Raw genomic sequence first — 15,340 nt, 5'->3', positions numbered from 1 at the left:
GTTTTGAACAAGACCAATGTTAACTTTTATAGGCAGATTCTTTGTTTCAATACACAGTTCATAGTTTTCATTAGTCAGAATATCTTAAAAATAAAATTTTCGGGAAATGTCATATTCAGTGTCATCTTGTACTCAGCTAAACACGGTATCTGGTGCAACGTCAAGTGGTATGTATTCACTGCCCAAATGCTGGATACTCTAAAGTTAAGACTATATCATCAGCAGCAAAGAAGGGATAAGCTCAGGGTTATTTTACTTGGGTTCTATTACATTAGTGTTCTTCCAGAGGTGGCTCATTATTTTTGAATACTGAGACTTATGTTTTTGTGGGTACCCTTATGACCCATTTGTTAGTGAAATAACATGTTTATCTGATATATAACTGCACTGTCTTTTCTGAAATATCATTGAGAAAATGCTGCTTTATCATCAAATTCATACTACAAAAAACATTAACTTTATTATACGATTAGCATTGAAGACCACAAATGTTCTACAGAAAAAAAGCCACTCTGTTCATTAAGTTTGTTGTTTTTATAATAAACTAGATTACTAATAATTAGAAGAACATAACACTACTAACCTTTGGCAATTTCTTGGCAGGTCGGATATGTATCCCTCCAACTTCAATGACAGCTGGTACCTGAGGCCTAGGAAGGTTAAGGACAGGACTTGTGTTGATAATAAGGAGGCTAGTATTTTTTGCGATTTCATGCAAAGGAGGAAGTGATTCCCCAAAGTATTTAGCAGCTATTGCATGTGTAGGTTGTTCCATGTATCTGTAATAGTACCACTTCTGCAGTTCAGAGTATACTGTATTCTTGAAACGCTCAGGAAGGTCCATCTGATCACTGTGGGGCAGAAAATGGTTTGGTATGTAAGAAGGGTTATCTGGATTTCCAAAACGGTCACCAAGCCAAGGCATAGGTATATGTGAGCAGAGAGCAATGTGCGGTGCCTGAAATTTGTAAACGAATGGTAACATGCAATCTGTATTAAATGCTTCTGTGAAAATTAAATCAAAATTCTCCTTTGAGCTTATAAGCTTTTGTACCGGTGGAAATGCTAAAACATTTTCACAGTTTGTCATTGCCATTTCTTTCAGCTTGAAAACTGTTGAAAAACCTGAGCCAAATGAATCTTCTAATTTAATTGCATCAACTACTGTTGGAACAGACCCAACCAGACTGACGTCTATGTAGTTTGGTATTGGTGTTTTCTGTGGGAAATGACTGTACACGATCACTTCATGTCCTCTAAATGCAAGTCCTTTCATTAATGCTTCAAACATGATAAAATGACTTTTGCCAGGGTAAGGAAACAAACCCAGGATACGTGCAGAATTTGTGCCACCAATGGACACTGCTAACAATACAAGCAGCAACAGTATCTGCATCTGAAATAAATGAGAGATCCATCTAGTTTAGAATTTTTTCAGTTAATGTCAATACACACAAAATTATTACTTTAAAAATAAAATTTTCATTTCTTACTGCAGTAAGATAAAAGGTTTATACTGAAAAACTATTCAAGCTTAATAATGATAACATTTAAATGTTTACTTAAAAGAGTATCAAACACTAAACATCTGTTTCAAGTAAGCATTTGTTTTGAAAATTTATGACAGAACACGGTTAAATAAGAAGGAAAATTGTGAAATGCTATCAAAAAAATTGACAAACAATCCAGTTCCAACAGATAAATTAGGATTTTCTGCAATACCTGGACATCTTGAATTCTCACTAGTAGAGTTAGAAATTAATGAGGCCTCCAAAAGACTAAAAAGAAACAAATCATGTGGTGAAGATTAACAGCAGAATTACTGAAAGTGTCAGAGCCAAAGGTTACAAAAGATGTAGCTTGCTTTCTGAGTATATTTGATAACTTAAGATTCTGAACAGAGCTGAGGAAACTTCATACAAACAGCTGGGAGGATATCAGTGCAATGTTCATGCATGAACAGATTTGAGTTAAAATTAATAGTTTAACAACGAAAATAATCAATTTTTGACAATATAATGTAATTGGATGGATAAAAAATTACTCAATATGTGGAGGCAGAAAACACACATAAAAGGTGGTTTACTAATGTAAGCTTTTTGAGCAAGTGGCTCCTCCCAACAGAAGGAGAAGGAAAAAGGGCAAAGGCGAAGGACTGTAGAAATTTAGGAAAAGTGGTAGGTTTCCGAAAAGTCACCCAGAACTGCGGGTCAGGGGAGGCTTACTGGACAGCCTGAGAGGAAAAGACTTTTGCTGGCAGAAGGAGCCACTAGGTCTGAAAGTGTAAGCTCCTTTTATGTGCTTGTTCTTCCTGCTTGGTGAGTAAAATTAATGGTTTACCACAGAATGTTAACCAGAAAACTGACAAAAGTATCATTTACTACTTTCAAAAAGCGTTTGGTTCTAGGGGAAGAAAGACGATAGATCAAATCTTCAAAGAAATGTTCATAAGTTTAGAGGCCATCTCCATGGGGAGGAAGAGGAGGGGCACAGATGAAGGAACTCGAGGTATTACATCCATCGCCTTACCAACAAGTTCATAGTGCTTCCACTGAAAGTGAACCTGAACCAGTGAAACATGCTTCACTCGTTGAGAAACCTGCTGTGACCTGTGTCAAGGAAAGGTGAACACAAAGTGGTACGGGTGTGGTAATCATCAGCACTTCAAAAGTATGGCAAATAATGGTACAACTCAGAGAAATAGCAGCATGAGGTCACCTTATGCATTCTCTGTTCTGGAGGCCTTATTCCACTCACCAAAGGTGTTCTGGCACCCACTCAGGGAACAAGGTACAGTCAACTGCAAATGATACACTTTGCAATGAACAAAGATTGTCATTGTATCAGAGGCCATATCATGCCAGTGACTGCCAGAAAAGGTCAAGACAACAAACGTTGCTCACTGAGTTTCAACAAAGCTCACAGTCGGCAGAACACTAACCAAAAATAATTGGGGTGTTCTGGTTCTGAGCCATGTAGAAGGCCTGAACCAGAGACGTCAAAGGTTCTGTGTTCAGCTTTGCTGCGACTTCCTGGACTTGCACCATAGTGTTGAGAATTTTAGGGTCCCCCTAAATGTGTTAAGGATGAAGTGACCTACACATCAGAAGTAGCAATGGGGAAAAATATTTATATACCTAAATATAAATTTTTTTCATTGTAGTGTCAATATATGTTGCCAATATGTAGATTATCAATTAACTGATATTGAGTATCAAAAGTTATATTTTTTATTACCTGTCATTTCTTGATTCATAGACCATGCAGTTCTTACCTGCAGATTCCTTGCTACTGCCAATCTTTGCAGTCTAACTGTAAATGTCTTACAAATGGCTCAATTTAATTTCATATTCAGTACTGCCCTCCCCCCATGAACCATGGACCTTACCGTTGGTGGGGAGGCTTGCGTGCCTCAGCGATACAGATAGCTGTACCGTAGGTTCAACCACAATGGAGGGGTACCTGTTGAGAGGCCAGACAAACGTGTGGTTCCTGAAGAGGAGCAGCAGCCTTTTCAGTAGTTGCAGGGGCAACAGTCTGGATGATTGACTGATCTGGCCTGTTAACAATAACCAAAACGGCCTTGCTGTGCTGGTACTGCGAACGGCCGAAAGCAAAAGGAAACTACGGCCACAATTTTTCCCGAGGGCATGCAGCTTTACTGTGTGATTAAATGATGATAGCGTCGTCTTGGGTAAAATATTCCGGAGGTAAAATAGTCCCCCATCCGGATCTCCAGGCGGGGACTACTCAAGAGGATGTCGTTATCAGGAGGAAGAAAACTGGCGTTCTACGGATCGGAGTGTGAAATGTCAGATCCCTTAATCAGGCAGGTAGGTTAGAAAATTTAAAAAGGGAAATGGATAGGTTAAAGTTAGATATAGTGGGAATTAGTGAAGTTCAGTGGCAGGAGAAACAAGACTTCTGGTCAGGTGACTACAGGGTTATAAACACAAAATGTAATAGAGGTAATGCAGGAGTAGGTTTAATAATGAATAGGAAAATAGGAATGCGGGTAAGCTACTACAAACAGCATAGGGAACACATTATTGTGGCTAAGATAGATACGAAGCCCACACCTACTACAGTAGTACAAGTTTATATACCAACTAGCTCTGTAGATGACGAAGAAATTGAAGAAATGTATGATCAAATAAAAGAAATTATTCAGATAGTGAAGGGAGGTGAAAATTTAATAGTCACGGGTGACTGGAATTCAGTAGTAGGGAAAGGAAGAGAAGGAAATGTAGTAGGTGAATATGGACTGGGGCAAAGAAATGAAAGAGGAAGCAGCCTGGTAGAATTTTGCACAGAGCACAACTTAATCATAGGTAACACTTGATTCAAGAATCATAAAAGAAGGCTGTATACATGGAAGAAGCCTGGAGATACTGGCAGGTTTCAGATAGATTGTATAATGTAAGACAGAGATTTAGGAACCAGGTTTTAAATTGTAAGACATTTCCAGGGGCAGATGTGGACTCTGACCACAATCTATTGGTTATGACCTGTAGGTTAAAACTGAAGAAACTGCAAAAAGGTGGAAATTTAAGGAAATGGGACCTGGATAAACTGAAAGAACCAGAGGTTGTACAAAGTTTCAGGGAAAGCATAAGGGAGAAATTGACAGGAATGGGGGAAAGAAATACAGTAGAAGAAGAATGGGTAGCTTTGAGGGATGAAGTAGTGAAGGCAGCAGAGGATCAAGTAGGTAATAAGACGAGGGCTAATAGAAATCCTTGGGTAACAGAAGAGATATTGAACTTAATTGATGAAAGGAGAAAATATAAAAATGCAGTAAATGAAGCAGGCAAACAGGAATACAAACTTCTCAAAAACGAGATCGACAGGAAGTGCAAAATGGTTAAGCAGGGATGGCTAGATGACAAATGTATGGATGTAGAGGCTTATTTCACTAGGGGTAAGATAGATACTGCCTACAGGAAAATTGAAGAGACCTTTGAAGAGAAGAGAACCACTTTTATGAACATCAAGAGCTCGGATGGAAACCCAGTTCTAAGCAAAGAAGGGAAAGCAGAAAGGTGGAAGGAGTATATAGAGGGTCTGTACAAGGGCGATGTACTTGAGGACAAAATTATGGAAATGGAAGAGGATGTAGATGAAGACGAAATGGGAGATACGATACTGCGTGAAGAGTTTGACAGAGCACTGAAAGACCTGAGTCGAAACAAGGCGCCCGGAGTAGACAACATTCCATTAGAACTACTGATGGCCTTGGGAGAGCCAGTCATGACAAAACTGTACCATCTGGTGAGCAAGATGTATGAGACAGGCGAAATACCCTCAGACTTCAAGAAGAACATAATAATTGCAATCCCAAAGAAAGCAGGTGTTGACAGATGTGAAAATTACCGAACTGTCAGTTTAATAAGTCACAGCTGCAAAATACTAATGCGAATTCTTTACAGACGAATGGAAAAAGTAGTAGAAGCCGACCTCCGGGAAGATCAGTGTGGATTCCGTAGAAATATTTGAACGCGTGAGGCAATACTGACCCTACGACTTATCTTAGAAGCTAGATGAAGGAAGGGCAAATCTACGTTTCTAGCATTTGTAGACTTAGAGAAAGCTTTTGACAATGTTGACTGGAATACTCTTTCAAATTCTGAAGGTGGCAGGGGTAAAATATAGGGAGCGAAAGGCTATTTACAATTTGTACAGAAACCAAATGGCAGTTATAAGAGTCGAGGGGCATGAAAGGGAAGCAGTGGTTGGGAAGGGAGTGAGACAGGGTTGTAGCCTCTCTCCGATGTTATTTAATCTCTATATTGAGCAAGCAGTGAAGGAAACAAAAGAAAATTCTGAGTAGGTATCAAAATCAAAGGAGAAGCAATAAAAACTTTGAGGTTCGCCGATGACATTGTAATTCTGTCAGAGACAGCAAAGGACTTGGAAGAGCAGTTGAACGGAATGGATAGTGTCTTGAAAGGAGGATAGAAGATGAACAACAACAAAAGCAAAATGAGGATAATCGAATGTTGTCTAAGTCGGGTGATGCTGAGGGAATTAGATTAGGAAGTGAGACACTTAAAGTAGTAAAGGAGTTTTGCTATCTGGGAAGCAAAATAACTGATGATGGTCGAGGTAGAGAGGATATCAAATGTAGACTGGCAATGGCAAGGAAAGCGTCTCTGAAGAAGAGAAATTTGTTAACATCAAGTATAGATTTAAGTGTCAGGAAGTCGTTTCTGAAAGTATTTGTATGGAGTGTAGCCATGTATGGAAGTGAAACATGGATGATAATGGTTTGGACAAGAAGAGAATAGAAGCTTTTGAAATGTGGTGCTACAGAAGAATGCTGAAGATTAGTTGGGTAGATCACGTAACTAATGATGAGGTATTGAATAGGATTGGGGAGAAGGGAAGTTTGTGGCACAACTTGACCAGAAGAAGGGATCGGTTGGTAGGACATGTTCTGACACATCAAGGGATTACCAATTTAGTATTGGAGGGCAGCGTGGAGGGTAAAAATCGTAGAGGGAGACCAAGAGATGACTAGACTACACAGATTCAGAAGGATGTAGGTTGCAGTGGGTGCTGGGTGACTAAGAGGCTTGCACAGGATAGAGTAGCATGGAGAGCTGCATCAAACCAGAATCAGGACTGAAGACAACAACAACAACAACAACAACAACAACAACAACAACAACAACAACAACAACAACATTTAGTACTGCAAATGAGCACCAGATTTTAACATGAAGGTATCTGTAATGCATATTATGAAAGTTTATTACTTTCATGTGTCCTTTTTACCATTGCAAATTATGAAAACAAGATATTAAATATATGGTCCAAAAAGTTTTGATGTTAAAGAGTAATACATAAGCATAATTTTTACTTAGAAAATAGGAAGTGAAAAACTTATTTGTTAAACAATGTGTTCAAAGACAATTGTGTGTGTGTTTAAAAAATTCATTAAGTTTTTGTATAGTTACTGTATCAACTATTTAAAAATTCTTAGTTATTCTGTTAATATTGCAGTAATTAAGTAAAAAAAGACTATTAGCATGGGTCAAATGGAACCAGTATAAAAATGAAGCCAATGTACGTGCCTTTATTAGACAAAGGAAGAGCACAACCAGCAATTGAAGAGTGACAAGTAGGTAGTACAACAACCAACTGACTCAGCGGGCAAAGGAGAAATTTCAAAAGAACATCTCTAGATGCTAATAAAAGGGCCTCTAACAATAAACAACCCCTTTTTTGTATCCTACTTTACGTCTCCAGTGACTAGATGGATCGCTATGTGTCAGTGACAGTGATGGCACAAAAACTCTAGATGACTACCTCTAGAAGTTTTTAAATGCTATTGCACCTACTCAGTGACTCATCATTAGGGAACCCAGTAACTGAACATGAAGCACATCCCTCCTCCCACATAAGAGAAAGTGAAAGACGTTGTAAATCTCAAACACAAAGCATCTAAGGCAAGATTATATAGTGACAGAAACGCTGAAATTAGAGAAAACACACACAACCATATAAATACAATGCATATGAGCTACTGAGAACACTCAGATGACTGAACCTCAGCTGTTACCCACCCACTTAAAAAAAAAGACCCTAGTAACTACAGAGGAACACCACTCCTTGCAGTCATATATTACATCTTTTCCAAGATCCTTCAAAGACACATTGGGGAAAAGCTAGACAATGAGATAGGGAAGTTTCACTTAACATCTTCAAAACAAAACCCAGAATTGGTTGACATAAAAGATTTCTTTTTATACACTTTAAGAATTCAGAAACTGTGCAAATGATTTTGATATGAAGAGATTCTTAATACCACTAGCAGTCACAGAATTTGTTCACAATTAAATTATTTATTTAGCAATATGTCTCTAGGATTATACCTCATCAGCAGGCTAAATAAGTATTACAAAAACATTTAACACGCGTTTAATATCTATACAAAGTTTCTTTATCTGACTGGTATAACCCTGGGGGAGAAGAGGAGGATAACCTAGTAAGAGGTGATGTCACTTTGTGTAGTTATGATCTGTTCAAATGAAAATTTTATACTTTGTTATGACATGGCAGTTTTCTTGTGATGTGTTGAGGCATCATTATTCCCATGGTTCTTTAAAGACTTCACCACATGCAAACTTCACAGCATTGTGTATTGTACTTTAGAAGTACCATTGTGAAGTTTGTGTATGCTGAAGAAGTCCAAAAGAGCCATGGAAATAACTATGCTTCAACAAGTCACAAGAAAACTGCCATATAACAAGAATAAGGTGATCATTTTAAGAAATTTTTGTTTGAGCAGAAGATCAGTATGCGAAGTGACATCACCTCTAACTATGTCATCTTCCCCCCTCTCCCCATATCTTGAGTACTTTTTGGTAGGGAGGGCACAGCATGTTATCTGGGATGGAGGGTCATCATCAGATGCAGAAGTAGCTTCAGGTGTACCACTGGGAAGTATGTTGCGATCCTTGCTGTTCATGTTGCATATTAAGAAACTTGCAGACAATATTAGTAGTAAAATCAAGCTTTTTGCAGATAATGAAGTTATCTATAATGATCTGAGAGAAGCTGCATAAATATTCAGTCAGATCTTGATATGATTTCAACATGAGCAGAGATTGACAACTTGCTCTAAATGTTCAGAAATTTAGAATTTTGCCCTTATACAAACGAAAAAACTTCGTATTGTGTGACTATAATACAAATGAGTCACTGCTTGAATCTGCCAACTCATACAAATACCTGGGTGGAACAGTTTGTAGGGGTATGAAATCTAATGATCACATAGGTTCAGTCATAGGTAAAGCAGATGGCAGACTTCGGTTTATTGGTAGGACACTGGGGAAGTGCTATCAGTCTACAAGAGTGATTACTTACAAATCACTCGTGCGACCGGTTCTAGAATATTGCTCGAATATGTTGAGCCATACCAGATAGTCCTAACAGGGGATATTTAACATATATTCAAAGGAGGTCTGTACGAATCATCACAAGTTTGTTTAATCCATGTGTGACAATGGTCATTTGAAGAGAGAAATTTGATAGGGGGTCGCTCTTTAAGTCCGTGCACATGGCGACTGTTGAGGCTGACTCAGCCAGACAGCGGGCGAGAGCGAGAAGGAAGACTGTGGTGAGCGAGTGATCTGCTGCAGATCGCTCCCCGTGGACCTGTCAGTTTCAAACGGCTGGCAGTTACGTGACATCACAAGCTTTTTCCCTGTTCCAGCATACGCTTCAAGACAATACTTTATCCAGTTCGCAGCTGGTGGTCTGGTGTATAGTGTTGCTACCTCTGGATCACGGCCGGGTTGGAGATTTCCTCTGCCCGAGGACTGGGTGTTTGTGTTGTACTCCTCATTTCATCGTCACCACCATCACCATTTGTGACGGTGGCAAGACTGAACTTTGTAAAAACTGGACTGTGTAAAAATTGAGACTGTACGTGCACTCATGACTGCACAGTTGAGCACCCCACAAACCAATCCATCACCATCACCATCCACGTTTGTGTTAATTACACAATTACACGCAAACGCAAATTAGTTCTACAAAGTATGATAAGGCAAATGAAAGAGGATTTTGAGATAAATGAGCCAAGACACCGATACGATTTAAGTATTTCACTGATAAAACACCAATTTTATTAATTGGTTGCTAATATTAAAAGAAAGCGGGTGCCATTATGCAAATTTCAACATTATTAGTTTTTGATATTTGTAATTATTCTGATATGTTGTTTATTAATAATTTTTGCATGTTTTGCCCATATTGGTTTAATCTTTGTATAAACGTGAATTCTGATCAGCCCATCAAAGTGCTTCAAATCAGTAGGAAAAGTGGTGCCTTATAAAGAACTGTGATGTTATTTAGTGGCACAAATGGGCAAACACTATTTTCACACTCCGCACAGATTTGCGAAACACAAACATTGAATCGGACAAACTATTGCAGCTACAAATTGGTGTAATGTAAGTTTTTGATAAGAAGTTGAGCGAGCATATAATGGTGCAAACAGAATTAAGATTGCTCTTCTATGAAGAAAGTTATGCATAGAAGTGGTAATCACCGAAAAGCAGTTACGTGACGTAGCTTCGGGAATTTCGAATCGATGGTATTTAAAAGGAGCTGACACAAAGCTCCAGGACAGAGCCCTGCGCGCCTTTACCGACGCCGGACCTGTATTGTTCGTGCGCGCAAACGGAAGAAAATTTTACCGACTAATCCGAACTTGGGATATTCCGCCGACCGTCGCAAATGGGAGTGTGTCACAGAGATACTGAAGAAACTGAATTGGCAGGCTCTTTAAGACAAACTATCCCGAGAAAGTCTATTAAAGATTCAGGAACTGGTTTTAAATGATTCCTCCAGGGATATGGAACACCACCCTGCCTATCGCTCGCAAGGGGCAGTGAGGATAAGATTAGAATACCTACAGCACGCACAGAGGCACTCCATCATCCTTTCCGTGCTCCATACGTGAATGGATGTGGAAGAAACCCTAGTAACTGGTACAATGGGATGTACCCTCTGCCACGCACCTCACGGTGGTTTGGAGAATACAGATGTAAATGTACACTCGCAAGAGAAGGTCTACCACTCCTCTCTTCGTCATGAATATTTGTTCCACCAGTTTAAAAAACTCTTACCCATTGCCTCATAATACCTTCATTCATAACGTTAGGACCGTATAACAGTACACAACTGACGATAAATGCCTGCTGCTGAAACCTTTGTTTTATTACAGCGCTCGTGTTTTGAGATTTTAACAAGCCAATACGCGAAAGACCGAGATTCACAAAGTACTCCCACAGCTGGCTGCTTGCTGAATCAGAGAACGTGCAGATGTGACAATTACGGCGCTCCGCACGCAAATAGTAGTGCCACACTATTACGGTGGTTACTTTCCGGACCGCCCTCTACACCGAAATATGCACAAAATACTATTTCTTCTTTTCTGACCGGCAGCTCAATAATCCACCTAGATTTCTAATGAAGAACTGAATGTTTTCTAGAGGAAGTCTGTAGAATGTTGCAGTTATCAGAAAAGTATTCCGCGGTAACAGCTGCACTGTACTATAGTTTCCTGTACTATTCATTAGTAACACACAGTACTAGATGATTAGGGATTCCGCTTTATACCACATAAACACCCTGGATGCAGCAACAGCATCTACCTCAACTGTTCGCCGTTGGCGATCGAGGTGTAGGCCCAGAGCCTCAAGTAGTTTTCGGTGTACGAGGAGCATTCCGTAAGTAATGCAACGAATTTTTTTTGTGAAAGCAGGTTGATTTTATTCAGGATTCCAATACACCATATTATTCCCTCTTTTGGCTACAAAACCCTATTTTTCCATCATATTCTCCGTTCAACACGACGGCCTTACGCCACCTCGAAGGGCCTGTACGCCACATGGTTCCACTAACGGTCGACGTCGGAGCCAATGTGTTGCTGCATCAATAACTTCTCCATCATCCACATAGGCTTCCCCCGAGTACCTCCTGCGTTGGGCAAAATAGATGAAGTCTGAGGGCGCGAGATACTGGCTGTAGGGTAGATGAGGGAGAACAGTCCAATGAAGTTTTGTGGACGCTCGCGGGTGCGGAGACTTGTGAGACCTTGCGTTGTCGGGAGATCGACAGGTTTGCGTGGCCTTGTTGAGAAGATGACAGACGTCTCGCCCAGACTCGCCGTACCTTTGTTCACTGCCAGGTCTTTGTAGACATTCTGCATATCCTATGAGTATCTGCGATGCTCTGTTTACCCGCCAAACGAAACTCAATGACGGCTTTGTGCTTTGGAAGCACCTCTGTTACAGACGCTATCTAGAAGGCTACATATAGCGCCGCCACCCATCGGAACTTAGACTATAGGGCTAAAGCGGTAATGTTCTATGTTCCACAACAAGTTCCTCATTTTTTCAACCGAAACTGCCCGAGAAAAAAAGGTGTTGCATTACTTATTGATCGAGCCTTGTATGAGTTCCCTGATATTGGACGTGTCAACTCATCGACCCAACCAATCATTTCTATGCTTCAGGCAATCAAAGGTGGTGGACTTGCGTCGGTGCTAGGCTGTGTGTACCAAGAGATTTGAAGAAGTGGTTACTGCATCCCATAGTAGCGAGAATACTTTTGGGTGGTATGTCTGATCGATGGCTGCTCTTATCCAACATTCAGTTGGTAAGTAACTTGCTTAAGTATTGCTTGTCCATTAGAGGTTATAGTCTAAAACAATTCGATCCCTTTCAACGATTTACTGTTTCCCATGACAGCTGAATATCGCAGCAGCGATCTGCCCTAATTCACGATACTTGCAGTATACTTTTTATGTGGTTGCACACTCGTAGAAAGTCCAGAGTCTAAACAGCCTTGAAGATGGCTTGCCCACTACATCGGGTACTCAGTATATGGCTGCAGTCTAATGTGCTGATGTAATGTCCATCCTGTACCAGCTGTCTGACAATGTCTCAGACATGTGACAATGAATTATTCGATTTGTACGGCGACGGGAGTGCTCTCTCAGCAATACAGCAGCGAACACTGTTCCTCGTAACTGTATACTGAATATGGCAAGTAAATGAGTATTGACCGACTGTGAAACCAGATACCCGTGCCGGAGGGAAAGCACCGTTATTGTTTACGGCAACGAAAGAGAGATGACAGCAGCATACACTCCGATATTCTAACTTTAAGGTTATCAGGTATTAGAATGCAACAGTTCAACGACAATATGCTTACTCCTGATACACTTTATCACAATCCACACCACCACTGTATTAACTCCAAGACTTTTCAAGTCTGGGGCTACTTCTTTTCGTATGGATCTAATGCTCTGCTGGCATGTTTTGTCATTGACGCACAATCATTTGGTTAATTTGGCATCTTTTACAACGGAATAGCCTTGTCGGTGTAACTTTGTTCCGTGAGTTTCTTTGTTAAGCCTGAAGTGTAGTTTTGCGTGACAACAGCTGTGAAAATTAGTTTCTTCTTACATGTTTCATATTATTTCAGCAGTTTCTGTAGAACAGGGCTATTTGTGCGTCGTCAATGGATTAATTAGTGCAGCCACTTCGTTTCTTTTGGATAGATATTCTAATCTCCCATTCTTAGCATCATGTTGCTCCTCCTCTATTTGCACACAATCAAAAAATCCCTGGAGTCATTCTCGACGGAGTAGGAACTCAGATAGGGCAAGGATGGGAAGGATATCAGGTCTGAAGTCCTGGTTTGGCAAAAATTTTCAATCATCAATGCAGTATTTATTACAATGCAGTTTCAACATATCTCAACAGTTTGCACCGACACTGTTTCACGTCAGTGCCTCTACACTGATTTCATCCCCATCGACGGAGCGAGGTGGCGCAGTGGTTAGCACACTGGACTCTCATTCAGGAGGACGACGGTTCAATCCCGTCTCCAGCCATCCTGATTTAGGTTTTCCGTGATTTCCCTAAATAGTTTCAGGCAAATGCCGGGATGGTTCCTTTGAAACGGCACGGCCGATTTAGTTTCCCATCGTTCCCTAACCCGAGCTTGCGCTCCGTCTCTAATGACCTCGCTGTCGACGGGACCTTAAACAGTAACCACCACCACCACCACCACCACCACCACCGATTCATTTGCCTCGATTCAGTGCTGAATTTATTTGGTTGGACATGCTCTGAGACATCAAGGGGTCACCAATTTAGTATTGGAGGGCAGCGTGGAGGGTAAAAATTGTAGAGGGAGACTAAGAGATGAATACACTAGGCAGATTCAGAAGCATGTAGGTTGCAGTAGATACTTCGAGATGATGAAGCTTGCACACGATAGAGTAGCATCAAAGCAGTTTCTGGGCTGAAGACCACAAGAACAGGCACAATTTGATACATAAGTATCTTCTGTGGCTAGGTAAGTAACCATATTCCCATATGGTTTTGGCGGAGGAAAGGTGCTTCTGTTTATTGCAGATGATCGGTGTCAGTAAGTCATTTGTGAAACCATGTTGGCGCTAGAATATAAGAGGCTAGTCATGACGAAAGGAGAAAGGGAGAAGGTAGGAAAGAAGTTATTGGCGGGCTAGCCGGCTTGTCAGTGATTGGTGACAGCCTGCGCCTTGTTTCTCGTGGGCATGTTTACTTCCTCGTGTGCGCGGAATACACTGACAGTCCCTTCATAGCTGTTTGTTTAGGCTGCCGCGTCCGTACCCAGTGGGGGTTTCTGCACCGCGCCCGCTCGCGGCTCTTTGGCCGGGGGCAGCTGGCAGCCAGGGCGCACATATTGGTACATGCAGGCGGAAATTCACCCTCACCCAGCTGAGGAGTACTCAGTTCTGCACACGCTGACTGCCTGTACCTACCGATTAAATGACACTAACAACATCAAAGAAGTATTGAGGGAGCTGCATCACACGTTTCGCACCTGTGGTTATGACTACAGCCTTACAAGAAAGGCGACCAAGGCCAACCGAAACGGAACAAGGCAATAAAGAGACCACATGGTTGACGACAAGACTGGTTCCACAAAGGATGCAATGAACCAACTAAATACAATAGGAAAACAATTACTTTGAGAGTGCGGAACTGTCTACAGAGGTGAGGCAGGGAGACCTGTTAACACAGAAGTAGCAGAATGAACACTATGTGCGGTTAGCACAACATAATAAATCGGCGATAGCGAACACCACAGTGAGAGTGAACAGTGTCTTGCTCTTGGAAGCCCGTGTGGATGCTCCAAGGCAAAATTCCGGATGCGATTGAAATTAAGCAGCCTAACATCAGTAGAGAGGACGGCTACAAACTTCCGGCGTGGTGGTGGTGGTTGTTAGTGTTTAACGTCCCGTCGACAACGAGGTCATTAGAGACGGAGCGGAAGCTCGGGTTAGGGAAGGATTGGGAAGGAAATCGGCCGTGCCCTTTCAAAGGAACCATCCCGGCATTTGCCTGAAACGATTTAGGGAAATCACGGAAAACCTAAATCAGGATGGCTGGAGACGGGATTGAACCGTCGTCCTCCCGAATGCGAGGCGTCCTGTTGCCGGCTATCCCTGTCCAATGGGCTGTGAGCGGTCGGGAGGCACAAAGCTCACCGGGCGACAGACTGAACAACGTTGAAAGGACTGTCAGTGTACTTTCTCGCACACCAGGAAGAAAACACGCCCACGAGAAACCAAGCGCTGATTTGCAGACTGTCGCCAATCACTGGCGAGACGGCTAGTCCAAGAACAGCTTCTTTCCTACTCTCTATCCCTTTCGCTCTGACTAGTCTATTATATTCTAGGGCCAATAAAGTTTCACAAATATGACATAACACTTGCCCGCGAAAGGCAAAGGTCCCGAGTTAGAGTCTCGGTCCGCACACAGTTTTA

General features: G+C 41.3%; 1 protein-coding gene across 1 annotated transcript in view; it reads right to left on the bottom strand.

Annotated features, from left to right (window-relative positions):
* Window positions 1–559: 559 nt before the first annotated feature.
* The window catches only part of LOC126267788 (UDP-glucosyltransferase 2-like), an 80,278-nt gene continuing 65,497 nt past the window's right edge, over window positions 560–15,340 (bottom strand). The window contains exon 2 of the mRNA XM_049973092.1: window positions 560–1,396. Coding sequence (XP_049829049.1) covers window positions 560–1,396 — 837 coding nt within the window. The remainder of the gene's footprint in view (window positions 1,397–15,340) is intronic.

Source organism: Schistocerca gregaria, chromosome 4, assembly GCF_023897955.1.
Source record: "Schistocerca gregaria isolate iqSchGreg1 chromosome 4, iqSchGreg1.2, whole genome shotgun sequence".
NCBI classification, from domain to species: domain Eukaryota; kingdom Metazoa; phylum Arthropoda; class Insecta; order Orthoptera; family Acrididae; genus Schistocerca; species Schistocerca gregaria.
Note: the sequence above shows the minus strand (reverse complement) of the source record. Positions and strands in the feature narration are given on the sequence as shown.